This window comes from Amborella trichopoda, chromosome 12, assembly GCF_054954075.1.
Source record: "Amborella trichopoda isolate Santa Cruz 75 chromosome 12, AtrichopodaSantaCruz75HAP2 v2.0, whole genome shotgun sequence".
Taxonomy (NCBI): domain Eukaryota; kingdom Viridiplantae; phylum Streptophyta; class Magnoliopsida; order Amborellales; family Amborellaceae; genus Amborella; species Amborella trichopoda.
Genome location: NC_142347.1, coordinates 35,489,037 through 35,502,486, shown reverse-complemented (window position 1 = coordinate 35,502,486; position 13,450 = coordinate 35,489,037). Strand labels below are relative to the sequence as shown.

The 13,450-nt window shown below is 33.3% G+C and overlaps 1 protein-coding gene across 4 annotated transcripts; it reads right to left on the bottom strand.

Annotated features, from left to right (window-relative positions):
* Nucleotides 1-1,002: 1,002 nt before the first annotated feature.
* Nucleotides 1,003-13,441, bottom strand: BT4 (BTB and TAZ domain protein 4). 4 transcript variants are annotated; one of them, XM_006849264.3, is made up of 6 exons: nt 13,267-13,441; nt 10,556-10,817; nt 9,496-9,626; nt 3,067-3,373; nt 1,943-2,256; nt 1,003-1,345 (listed from the first exon to the last, which is right to left on the bottom strand). In XM_006849264.3, exons 2-6 carry the CDS (start codon nt 10,778-10,780, stop codon nt 1,210-1,212), a joined length of 1,113 nt encoding a protein of 370 aa, XP_006849327.1. In that variant the 5' UTR covers nt 10,781-10,817; nt 13,267-13,441; the 3' UTR covers nt 1,003-1,209. The 4 variants fall into 4 exon arrangements, with proteins under 4 accessions (XP_006849327.1, XP_088708973.1, XP_088708974.1 ...); XM_088852847.1 differs by lacking the exon at nt 13,267-13,441 and adding an exon at nt 13,056-13,145; XM_088852848.1 differs by lacking the exon at nt 9,496-9,626 and having other exon boundaries at nt 13,267-13,440.
* Between the last annotated feature and the right edge of the window lie 9 nt (nt 13,442-13,450).

Here is a 13,450-nt window from a genome sequence, read left to right as displayed (position 1 = left end):
CTATTTGCTTGTTGGTCAAAAAAAATTTCAAGAACGCCCTCCAACTCCAAGATTTCTGCTTTGTTTGGGAACGCGTTTCTGGCACAATTGGGGTGGCAAGTTTTCGGCTTCCGCGTTAAAGGTGGCAACGGGCCAGTCCCTAGCCAGGCCGGGTCGGTATGAAAAGCCCTGGCCCTTGTTCCATGGTTCATGGTCGATGTCCTCATCTTTTAGGGCTGGGCTGGACCACCCGACCCATTGCTGGCGCGTTGTTTGCCATGCCCCATCCCAATATTCTCGGTATTTTGTGCTCCATTTGAAATAAGAGCCAATTTGCGTACACCTCCGTCTACAAAAAGGGGATTGTGGCCGTCGACGCATTGCCATTGCTTCCAAACAGAGGCTTAATTTGTCGTTGAAAATGTGTGTGGTTAATGGGTGCCGTTTGTATAGAGCCGAGGCTCTAACGATCAAAGTGCACCTTCAAATAGTATCCCAAAATATGGTTTCAATACTGAAAATATTTGTGATAGCCTTAAAATATATTTTAATCTTTAATTATAAAATTTAAAGCTTCAAAATAATCTAGATCGAACAAATCTATAAAAACTTGAAAATCTTGAAAACTAATGGTCCAGAATATGTACAAGATGCATTATTTCCAAAACTTTACATCTATTTTCTTCTCATATTCATGCATCTTGATGTCAAGATAATCAATTTGAAGATATTTAGGCATCAAAACGACCTCTTCTGGTGAAATTTTTTAGGTGGGCTCTAATTTAATTGTTTAGAGCCTCAGCTCTATGAAAACTTTCTCTATGTTGAAGTACGTAATTTCGAAGGGACGATGATCGCAATGTAAAATGTGGAAACAGGGATTTGTTACATTGTGTAAACCCTCAACGGCCCCTTAATTGAAATTTTGCCTGGAATTTGCTCTGATTTAAAGGTATAGCACATAAATTAGAAAGAAACCTGCCAACGCTTAGCATTGTTGCCTCATGCCAAATAATACCGCACTTTAAAAATTAAATAAATAAATAAATAAATAAATAAATATTCTTGAAGCTAAAGTAACAGAGGTATACAATGGAAATTTCATCACCATTAAAACCATTTTCACCAATAAAAAAAAATGTAAAAAAAAAAAAAAACCATTTTGACCATATTCCACAAAGGTGACCCCCTACCTCAAGACAATAAGATATGTGTGTGAACATTGAGGCACTAAGCTGATGCAGAGACTACAGATGAGGGGAAGGGAGTGAAGGAGATGGTCTTGGCACCCAAAACTTTGCTTACTAATACCTTCCACTTCACCTCCTCTTTCTTGTTTAGGTGTTGCATCTTCTCCTTAAAATGCCTGTGACACCACCACAATTTTATATCAGCAATCTATGATTTATTATAGTAGAAGTCTAGAAGATTATAAAATAAAAAAATAAGGGAAGAACAATGCTCAAATTGGAAACTATTGCTTCATAAAACTGCATTGTCCTTTAAAGATGAACCTCTTTGTTCTCCTTTTCTCCCTCTCCATCTCCTCCTCTTATTACTTTGTTTCTTGTTTTATATTTCAAGAGGAAGAAGAAAGACATATTCCTCAATAAAGACCTTTTTTTTATTTATTTTTATTGCCCTTAGCCTCGGTAGGAATTGAGGATGGATGTAGCGCTTCAAATCGTCAAGCACTAACCAATTAAGCCCATGAGAATGTGTTTTTCTTCTTTCTTTCTTTTTTTTTAGAGAAAGAAACAAAAAGAAGAAAAATGTGTGCATTTGAAAGTGAAGAGATGCTAGCAAACTATAGGAAACCCAAATGCTAGTACAGAATAATTTCAAAGATTAAAAAAAAAAAAATGAAACAATTGAATTCTTATTCCATAATTCCCTCTTGTTTTACAACAAGGAAACACGAAAAAAAAAAGAATATATATATATATATATAATAACATCTTACCGGCAAAGAGGTACCCTACAAAGGTCTGGTTCAGTGCACATTCGAGAGTGGAGCTCAAGCAACTGCCACATTCTCCGACAGTGCGCGCAACCCCCAGGGACCCTGGCCTTGCACCCCGCAAAGTGGCGCAGCAATGACTCGAGGCCCTTGCATGCAGGGAATGTGCATGGAGCCTCGTCTGCCTTCAGAACCTTGTCGTGGGGCCCGATTGTTCGGCAGCCGTCCCTACATATGTGGATGAGGGCCTCCATTGCCTCATATAGCTGTATGTAAATCCTTTTCTCCTCTGCCTTCTTCAATTTCACCTGCTTCCTCTGCATTTCAAAAATGCCTTTAATCATGATGGGCTCTTATCATAAGTACTGATCATGGACTCGTATTATAAGTATTGATCATCATCATTATTATCATAAATACTAGTAATAAAATTAAATAATGTTTGAACTTTTCAAAATAGCAATGTAACAGTTGTAATTTGAAAAGAAAAACAATGGACTTGATGTTGGAAAAAAGGCATTATATATTTGTCGAGAATCTGATATTTAGTTTTAAATCTAGCCAATTTATTATAAGAGTCAACATTTTTAAAGATAATAAATTGAGCCAGTCAGATACTTCCATCTTTTAAAACCAACTTCATTGGCCATTCATTGTTATACGACAGCAATAGTATTTCGTACAAGGAATTGTATACTATGAGACAATTTGTCTTTGTTAAAAGGAGGCTACCATTGCTGTTGGCCATTAAATGTCAATTTGGATGGCTTGGTGTGTGCCACAAAGTTCGGAAATTTTTTTTGAATTTTAAGTCTAGTCATTAGCAACTTACAACTACCCAATTTGAAATCTGACAAACAAAGATGATTGTGACTTTATATTAAAAATAAATAATCTCTTTGTATGTATTTTCTTTCGTATAAGGCCATTATTTATTCAATACAGATCCTTTTTACGTACTGTCACTATAATTGTTGCATAATATATCAAGGAGGTTATTTATGTTGACTATCATAGTAGACATTTTCAGTTCCTTTTTTTGCAACCGTGACAGAACCTAAAAACAAATGTCTTGAAATCGAGAGAGAGAGAGAGAAAGAAAGAGAGCGAGAGAGAGAGATCCTCACAGAGTCAGCCTCGACCACGGACTCGATGAGCTCTTTCTCGAGCCTAGGGTTGCTCTTCCTTATGACCTTCCACCCGTCAGTGGCCGACACCGCCTTGAAGCTGCCAACCACGATCCTGTGGCTCACCAATGCTAGCCTAGGCGCATCACAGAGCCTAGCCAGTTGGAACACATCCACCACATTCTCTATTGTGATCATTCCTCTCTCTAACTCTCTCACACATGCTTGCTTCAGAGATGGGATCACAAAGACATGAGAAAGGACTAGCAAATGGAGTACGTATCGTTGCATCTCTTCTTGCTCGTAGCTATAACACATTCAACAGAACAAGATCAAATGTCTTAAAGTCGATTCAAATTTGGGTCTGAAATTTATAAGAAGAGATTTTATTGTTAAGCAGTTGTTTTTCTCTTCTATATAAATCTATTTGGCATGTTTTTGGCTGGTAAGTTTGTTAGGTATTATTGGGTGTGATTAAGGTTGGGAACACTTAAAGTAACTCAACCCTCCCAAAATTCATGAGAGAGTAGGATTTCCGATATAAATGTTTACTGATGTATCTACACCATCACAATCATGAATATGAAAAAATAAAAGATGTGAAGATGAAATTACTTTAAGGTTGGGAACACTTAAAGTAACTCAACCCTCCCAAAATTCATGAGAGAGTAGGATTTCCGATATAAATGTTTGCTGATGTATCTACACCATCACAATCATGAATATGAAAAAATAAAAGATGTGAAGATGAAATAATTTTGGGCATTCATTTTAATTCTTCAAAGATCATTGGACTTGTAATGGTGTTTGAGCGCACAAGTAATTAATCTAAAGTGAGGATTTACAATGATTTGAAGTACTATTCAGGTCATAAATCGTTCAAAACTTAGGGTGAGTAGATATATGAGTCGCTTGATTCACCAAATACTTTTCCATTTAATAAAGATGCGACATTCCAATTTTATTGGATGTCTCGGAAAAGACATCTGATAAAGTTATTGACAAAAGATTAAATACTATTTCTCTGTAATAGTTTTAACATGATTGTTTATTTGAACGTTTATGGTTTTAGACCAGTGGAACTTGGAATAAGCTCATGGACAAACAATAGAACCAAATCAAAGGAGGAAGAAAAATTTAAGACAAATATTGCGCTTAAATTGAGGATAAACTGTAGGTTCAAGATTCATGATAGGTTTTAGTGAAGTTTTACGTTGGCTGCATATTTAATACAACCCAGTTCCTTCAGCCAAGCATGGGACAGGTTAAGAAAAGTTTAAAATCATCACTTTGCTTAGACCATGGGGTGAGAAAATAAAGAGAAATGTTGAAAATTTTACAAAAACTATGTTCAAATTAATGTTGCCTTGTGGCCACTTTGTTCTCAATTCCAGCCTTATTTTTAACAAAAATCTTTAATGTTATTATTTCCTTTAGTGGCATATTTAAAAATCGTATCCAAGCACTTTAACTATTGACAACATTTGTGCAAAATAATGAACAACAATGATAATATTAGTGGTGTGAAATTTTATAAATATTGGAGGATTAGAGCAGTCATATTGGTCCACGCTCCCCCCATTTTGTGGGCCTCAACGGCAATGGTCTTGTCTCAAAACAAACACATTTTTTTGGCCTCTAAAATAAGCCTGTGAATATAGTTTCTTTAAAGTTCAAAGAAAATTTTTAATGATTATTTTGAATTCAATAATGGAATGCTATGAAAATTTTTAATGATTCTTTTGAATTCAATAATGGAATGCTATTCATTTTATAGGTGGCTAGATCTAGTTTATAAGATCTCAAAATCTAGGGGAATTTATCATAGAAAAATTGTTTCATGCGGGTTGGACTGCATTTCTACATATACGGTCAGAAAGTGTAAAGCATCAAACTTAAATATGGATGCAAGTAGGTGTTATGTCTAAAAATACTGGAACTAATGTCTAAAAAAAATTGGAACTAACGGCCCAAATGTTTTTTTATTAGAATTGTTGTTTCTAGTTTTAAAATTATTTACTTTGTCATATTCATGATCTCCATATTAGAGATTATATGTCCTTAAAAATTAGGTCTTAAAATCCATCTCAAAAAAAGATTTATTAAGAGGCCTGCATTTCTACATATGTGGGCTTGGTTGCATAGAAACCGGGTCTTTTATCAAGATACACCTAAACTTTTACTAAATTAATATTTAACCCTTTTTCAGGTATTCCTGCTCATGTTTATATATATGTATTTTTAAAGAGAAATGATCCTATAGAACCTTGATCCACCCATATGTGTAGGACCCTAAAGAATTACCATTAAATTTGGCATGGATCTACAGAAAAGTCAAGCCCCACACCCATGTGATAACTTTTCTAGAGATCCGTGCCAACTTTAATGATGATCCTTTGAGGTCCTACATACATAGTTGGGGGAGGGTCCTATAAAATCATTACTCATTTTGAAATTAAAGTAAAAGAGGCAGGCAAAATGTTAAACTAGTGTATCTCAAGTGTATGTTTTGGTACACTTTCCCAAAATTAATTCACTCTTTTTTTTGCTATTTTTTCTTTCATTGTGAAAGATGAGATAATTTATAAAGTAAAAGTTTTATATAAGGTTGCAACGTTAAACTGTAGAATTAAGGTGTATTTCAAAAATCAATCGAAAAAAGCTATTTTGAAGTTGTTGATCGTCTCAACATCATGATGTATAGCTATAAAAAACAAATTAATTTTGAGTTTCAAAAATACGTCTTGCAACACATTATATGGACCGACCACTTTCAAGATTTTTAGATTTTTATGTGTTTAGATCTACATGATTTGAATTGTTTTTGTAGTTTAAAAATTTTATAACTACTGAAGATGGAAATAGATTCCCATGCCATCCTAAGAACTTTTGAGACCAAATTTACTTATGATAAAATTTTGAGATGTGCCTTATTTTGGTTGTTTGAGGTTGCAACCTTATACAAACCACGTCTGTTTATAAAACGTAGGGTTAAAAAAATCTCCTTTAAGTCTAGCATTCTGTTGTTTTTCCTTTTTTAAAATGGAGCATGTATTCCAACCAATGGTTTAAAAACCGGATCGGTGACCCGGATCGGGCTTTTCAAAAACCGATCCGGATCGGCGAATCGGCGATCCGGATCGGCGAATCGGCGGTCCGGATCGGAATCGGGTGAATCGGTCAGAATAAAGCTTCAAAAAAATCCGAAAAAATTATTAAAATTCATTATAAATATTGTTTTTTAGGAATTCAATAAAAAATGAGGGTACTCCATTAAGAATTTTCATGTTTTTGGATGAATATGCGAATATTGATATGTCCTATGTTTGGCAATTTTTTTACCTTTGCTAGCATTAAGAATTGCCACCATCTGTTTTTTTACATTACTAGGGACACTAGTGCATGCAGAAACTTCTCCCTTAACCCCTGCCAAGTGTTGCTTGAACCTATGTACCCCACTACTTATCACTCTTTGACAGTAATTACAAATAATTTTGTCTTTCTTGTTGAGATCAAGTCTGACCCCATGTTGCCATGCAGGGTCTTCTATAGATCTTGACATGATTCAACTGTTTTAAGATGTAAAAAGTTTAAATTAACCTGACAGTTCAAAAAGAAAAATAATCACAATATGTAGTGATAATATGTTGCGGTAGTTCATGTAGTCATATTCGTTGTTATTTGTTATTGCAAAATACCTTTTTTGACAATAATATTTCGTACATATCAATTACAAACATTTAGAATAATACAAAATGCAAGCTCCAAACATGGCTACAACTCAATTATCAAGAACATACATTTTTTGCATTAAAAAATTAATAATAAAAACAATTCTTCAAAGAGCCGGCTAACATCAGTCATTCCAACTTAAAAATCCATGAACAACAAATAAAAAAAATACAGTTTTGTATTGAAAATATAATAACATGCATTTTTTTGCATAAATAATCCATCAACATACAATTTTTTCAACAAAAACTTTAACAATAAAAATTTAAAATATGGTTTAATACCTCATGATAATTAAAACCTTGTCACGATTTTCACATCTTTTCGGAAAATCATCAATTTTCAAAAAATTCGATCATGAAAAAAAAAAAAAAAAAAATTACAGCAAACTCAAACAATAAAAATTAAAAATTAGGTTTAAATGTTTAATACATCATGATAATCAAAACTTTATCACGATTTTCACATCTTTTCGAAAAATCATCATTTTTCAAAAAATTCGATCATGGATAAAAAGAAATTAAAAAAAAAAGTACAGCAAATTTTCAAAAAATTCGATCATGGATTAAAAAAAAAATTAACAAATTTTCAAAAAGTTCGATCATGGATTAAAAAAAAAAATTCATAAATTTTCTAAAAATTCGATCATGGATTACAAAAAATTCGATCATGGATTACATAAAATTCGATCATGGATTACATAAAATTCGATCATGGATTACAAAAAAAAAAAAAAACATAAAAAAACAAAAAATTCGATCGTGGATTACAAGAACAAAAAAAAACAATTCCATCATGGATTACAAAAAATTCAATCATGGGTTACAAAAAAAAAAAAAACACAAAAAATTCGATCAAGGATTACAAGTAAAAAAAACAAACATTTTGATCATGGATTACAAAAAAGTTGATCATGGATTACAGAAAATTCGATCATGGATTACAAAAAATTCGATCATGGATTACATAAAATTCGATCATGGATTACAAAAAAGTCGATCATGGATTACAGAAAATTCTATCATGGATTACAAGAAATTCGTTCATGGATTACATAAAATTCGATCATGCATTACAAAAAAAAAAAACAAAAAAAAACAAAAAATTCGATCGTGGATTACTAAAAAAGAAAAAAACAATTACATCATGGATAACAAAAAATTCAATCATAGATTACAAAAAACTCTATCATGGGTTACATAAAAAACAAAAAACAAAAAATTCGATCATGGATTACAAAAAAAAACAAACATTTCGATCATGGATTACAAAACATTCGATCATGGATTACAAAAAATTCTATCATGGGTTACAAAAATAAAAAATAAAAAATAAAATTCGATCATGGATTACAAGAAAAAAAAACAAACATTTTGATCATGGATTACAAAAAATTCGATCATAGATTACAAAAAATTCTATCATGGGCTACAAAAAAAAAAAAAAAAAAAAAAAAAAAAAAAAAAAAAAAAAAAAATTTGTTCTTCACAGAGTCGTTTTACATAAGCGATTTTAACTCAAAAATTCACCTCCAAGTGAATAAATTACATCCAATTGACTATATTTTCTGATAAACAACAATATAAGGAATCAAAAACGTAAATTTTTAACACATTATTTCTAATATATCATAAAAACAAAATCAAAAGGCGGAAAAAAAAAAAAAAAACAGCGGAATTTTTTTCCCCTGACATCTCACTGTTCATATCAAATTTCTTGCTGTAATTGACCAGATTACGTAAAATTAAAAATTTTAAATCATACTAGACACAATAAAGATTAAAAACCCTAATTATTGAACTCATTTTGTTCAAAATATGCCATGAAATAAATCAAATGGCGGAAAAACAAAAAAACCCAAAGTTCTTACCTGTTTTTGTGAACCGAAGCCTTCAATCTCCAAAAAAGTCTGTTTTTCTCAACGATTTTCACAAATTAGTAACAAAATCTTTTGATTCACAGCTTTAAGATCAATATGCCAATAAATTTTGAAAGATTCATGCCCTATTTGGCATGAAATTTCAAAAATGGCGGAAACCCTAAACCCCGAATTTTTCTTGATCCAAAAACAACCAATTTTTCCACCATTAAATCGTTAAAAAAGCTGAATAAAGCTGTTTACAGCCTGAAAAACAGATCACGTGCCGAAAAAAACAAAAAAAATGATCAAAAAATGACAAATTTGAAAAAAATCCGTGAAGAACACTGTGCAACCCGTGTTCTTCACGGACTCGCCGATTCCGCACAGTGAATCGGCGAGTCACTGTGCGGAATCGTCCGGTTCTCTCTAGAACCGGACGATTCCCGGTTTTTGAACCGATCCGGTCCCTTTTTCGTGAATTCCGAGTCGAACCGGGCGAGTCCGGTTCGACTCGGCGATTTTTAAAACGCTGATTCCAACATTTCAAAACCATTTCCCCAAATAAATTTCCTTTTCACGATACGAGCACCCAATAGAAGGCAAAACAGGTGCCCTAGCTATCCGGAAAAATGGGAACATACTGTTCTGGTAAGCCCATGGGTGGACCAAAAGTTCTCCTAAGACTTTCTTCTGTTTTTTTTTGTTCTTTTTTCTAAAGCTCTAAACAATCCAAATGCCTCAACTCTATATAAGCTTTTTCCTACCTGAGTAATGAGAGAGAAAAAGCTGGTGAGAGAAAGAGGGTTGTTTGATGGGATTCTAGAGTGAGAAGTTACCAAGAAGAGTATAGGAAACGGAGGAAGGTGTGGACGGCCTGATGAGGCACCCCACGGATGGAGATTGATCGTCGCCGTCCCCTCGATCTCGACAGCTTTACCATGTTTTTTAACACCTGGGAAGCCATACCCTGCTCCCAATACCAAAATTAAAAACACTCAAATTATTAAACAAGGAATTGGGCTAAGACTTGAGTGATTAGTTGTTGACTTTAGCAATGTTATGGCCAAGTTCAACTCCTACTGCTGAATTATCTAAAAAAAAAATCTCAAATTCTGGAACAAACATGCATTGGAAACTGGGAAGCCATACCCTGCTCCCAATACCAAAATTAAAAACACTCAAATTATTAAACAAGGAATTGGGCTAAGACTTGAGTGATTAGTTGTTGACTTTAGTAATGTTATGGCCAAGTTCAACTCCTACTGCTGAATTATCTAAAAAAAAAATCTCAAATTCTGGAACAAACATGCATTGGAAAGAGTGACTCGGGCCGGGTGCTTAGCCTAGGGCCTAAGCCCTAGGCCCAAGCCAAGTACTTGGTCAGTCCCCGTAAATCGGCTTGAGTTGGGCCGAGTTTTGGCCAAGACCAAAAAGTGTTAAAAAAATTAGAAAAATATCTTTAAATTAAAATTAAACAAGACACATTTAAATTTGGTTAAAAAAGCAGTTAAAAAGCGAAAATGTATTTTTAGAAATAATCCAAAAATAACAAAAAAAATGTAAGAAATAAGTATCCGTGATCAAAATGTTTTCCAATCTTTACCAAAATGATAGAAATATATAAAAACAAAAACATATACTAATAAATTCATTTTTTTTTATTTTTATTTTTTTTGAAAATATCTACAAGTTAGACAACCAAAGACCTACTCAGGCTCATTAAGGTGGGTCCGAGCTGGCTCGCCCGAGCAGTCAAACACCGTAACAAACCCATAAACCTCTCTCTCACCAATTCTCTTAGAGAAGGAAAACATTGAATAACACTAATTATTATCATTTACTCTCTCTTTCTCTCTCTAAAATCCAATTGAAGCAAAATCTATGAAGGCAACTCACAAGTACAGTGTAGTGAGCGGGTATGAGTCCGCCCCCATCAGTGAAGACGCAAACATCCGCTCTGTACCCCTCACTGAAGAGCCTGTCCCAAGCGTCCCTCGTTGCTACCGGCACAATGCAGCAGCCCCTGGCCTGAACCCGGTCGAATCTACAGCATTCCGCATGCCGGATAAACTTTTCCGGCATCGGTGGGGCCCTCGGGGAGGCCGGTTTCTTGGTCTCCATCGCCACACCCCTTAGGATCCTTTGAAATAATTCAAATCTGCGAAAAAAAATTCAGAAGAATTCCACGAAAAATGGAGGCTTTGATAATTGGTGGATCACTGTTTGAAATCATCTCTCCCTCTCTCTCTCTCGATATTCTTTTCTTTATTTGTGGGCATGGGAGGACTTTTAATTTGGGCATCTTCTATGCTACAGCGGGAGTCTTCTGTAATCTTACTCCCTCGTCCACCTAAGAGCAATCTTATGATTAATTTTTAAATAAGTGAATTTTAAGTATTTCAACATCTAAATTTCTCTTCTATAAATACTAAAAGTATTATTCAATTGCGGAACAGTATTCAATTGCTGAACATTATCTTTTTCGAGGTTTATTGATCCATTTGGTATACGTAAAAATATTTTAGTAAAAGTATTTTCCAACATGAAAAAAACTCTCAAGGTGATTAGGTGTTGGAGTTTATTTTACACCAATTAGCTGCCAGTTAATGTGAAAAAAATGTTTTAGTCCAATTTGTGTAAAAAATTCTCACACCTAATCACATAAATGAGTTTTTTCATATAAAAATACTTTTACAAAAATATTTTCACACATACCAAATGTGTAGAAAGATTTATCAAAATACATATTACTATTCAATTATTTGATATTTATTCTTTTTCTAATATTCCAACCCAAAATTATGCATTTTGATTAAGGCACATAACTAAAATGATAACTTAAAAGTGTATTTTAAGTTTTCAACCGACTCCCAGAGGATGAGTTCCTAGAGGGTTGTAGCAGAGGTAGTAACAGACATTATGTTCCGTGGGAGCACTAAAACGCTTTGCAATTTTTAAGTCAAGACGTGTGCGGTTGGACTGAGCCCGTGGTTAAAGTCAAGACGCTTGCGGTTAAATCGAAGGGAAAATGACTGCATGGATGCTTTTCAATCTCCAAAATGACTGAGTTAGTCCTGAGCATCAGCATTCAACTTCAGTAATTTGTATTGTTTTTATGGGATTGCATGAAGTGAGACTATTTACCTTTCATATAAAGGTCACAATCTCTTACAATTATTTGATATGAAATTTGATAGCTTGAATTTATTACAAAATTGATAATTTTTTTTTGGAAGTTTTAGTTTGATCAATTGAATAATTATAGCCACCCAATTGTACATCCAATGGTCAATATTAATGTGACCATTTAATAAATTGTAGCCACCCAATTGTACATCTAATGGTCAATATTAATGTGACCATTTTATATCACATGTAAATGGTTTCATTCTATACTTTCTCTTGTGTTATATGGTTTGTACTCTATGAGACCATTTATTTTTAGTATAAGAAGTCACAAATATTTTTAGCTATCCAAATTTAAATTTTGGACAGCTTGAGGTGTGTCATAAAATTTGAGAAATTTTTTTTAAACTTTAATCTTACTCAATAACACTTGCGCACCACCTGATTTCAAATTTGATGTACAAGAGTGATTGTGATCTCCTCGTACTAAAAGTAAATAGTATTTTTGTATATTTTTTGTTTGTCCCTCAAAAAAAAATTTATTCAAATCAATGAATAATGTAATTGTTGATAATTTTTTTCCAAAAAACTTGGGTCCATCCCAGTTAGATATGATAAGTTTGTAGACTGACAGTGATTTCATAATGCTTATCCATTAATTCTCTAGACAATAAAAAGGCCCAAATTTATTCCAAACAATTTATAACAAATATCGAAAATAATAGAGGTCCCAGACCCATTATTCGGTAATAATTTATTCATAGATTTTCCTCTTGCCATAATATGGATGGCTATTTTAAACAATAGATTCATTATTCAAATAAAGCAATTTTCTATAGAAACTAACGTGGTCAATGTTAAAATTAGGGACAACGCTAACTAATTATGTTTTTCTTATGGCCAATGCAAAAATGGGCCAGAGCACATAGGACACAAAATCCGATAAAATTAGTAAATCTAGTACTTATCATTTTTTAAAAGAAAAAAAATGAATAAAAGGCAATATTTTCTTTTCGCTGTAGCTTCAAGTTTACATCTGTGTAAGACTTTTTTTTCACGCTTGTAAATCATTCATTTATGGACTTCTAGCATAATTTCTGGATAGATTTGTGTACATTCAATGGCAATTCGCTATCATAAATGATTGATTAAGTTTCAAACAAGAGAAGAATACTTCCAAATCAAGTGAACAAAATCTCTAAATCTTGATCAAATTTAAAATAAATGGGAATAGTTGTGGTAATGTTGGGATTGATCGAATTATAGTTACCGGAATCTCTCTGCCAAGGTCGTGATTCAGGTTCAAAACTCCGATTTGGCGATTCCGACAAGAAACTTCTCAATTATTCTTCTCAACAGCACTATAAACCAAGGACGCAAATATATATATATATAAAGAAAAAAGAATAGCATTTGAGAATTTCAAGAGACGATTTATTTTCCAAACCACCAAAAAAACTAAAATAAAAAATCTGGTTTACCTGGTGATCAAAGAGAACGGAAACCGTCTTAGACCCCACGAAAAACCGCCTTTGTCACCCAAAACCTGCCTTTGGTCTCACGCAATCAACTTTGATCGGGGGCAGCCGGCTAAATGACAAGAGAGGACCTAATAACCACGATAAAATTTGTTACGTAAAAAGGGCAAAAAAGGTATTATATAGG

Coding starts and splice junctions, on each gene's coding strand:
- BT4 (XM_006849264.3), bottom strand. CDS start 10,780: ATGGAGACCAAGAAACCGGCCTCCCCGAGGGCCCCACCGATGCCGGAA. Junction 9,627..10,555: donor CCGCTCACTACACTGTACTT/GTGAGTTGCCTT, acceptor TATTGGGAGCAG/GGTATGGCTTCCCAGGTGTT. Junction 2,257..3,066: donor CCGTGGTCGAGGCTGACTCT/GTGAGGATCTCT, acceptor TTTGAAATGCAG/AGGAAGCAGGTGAAATTGAA.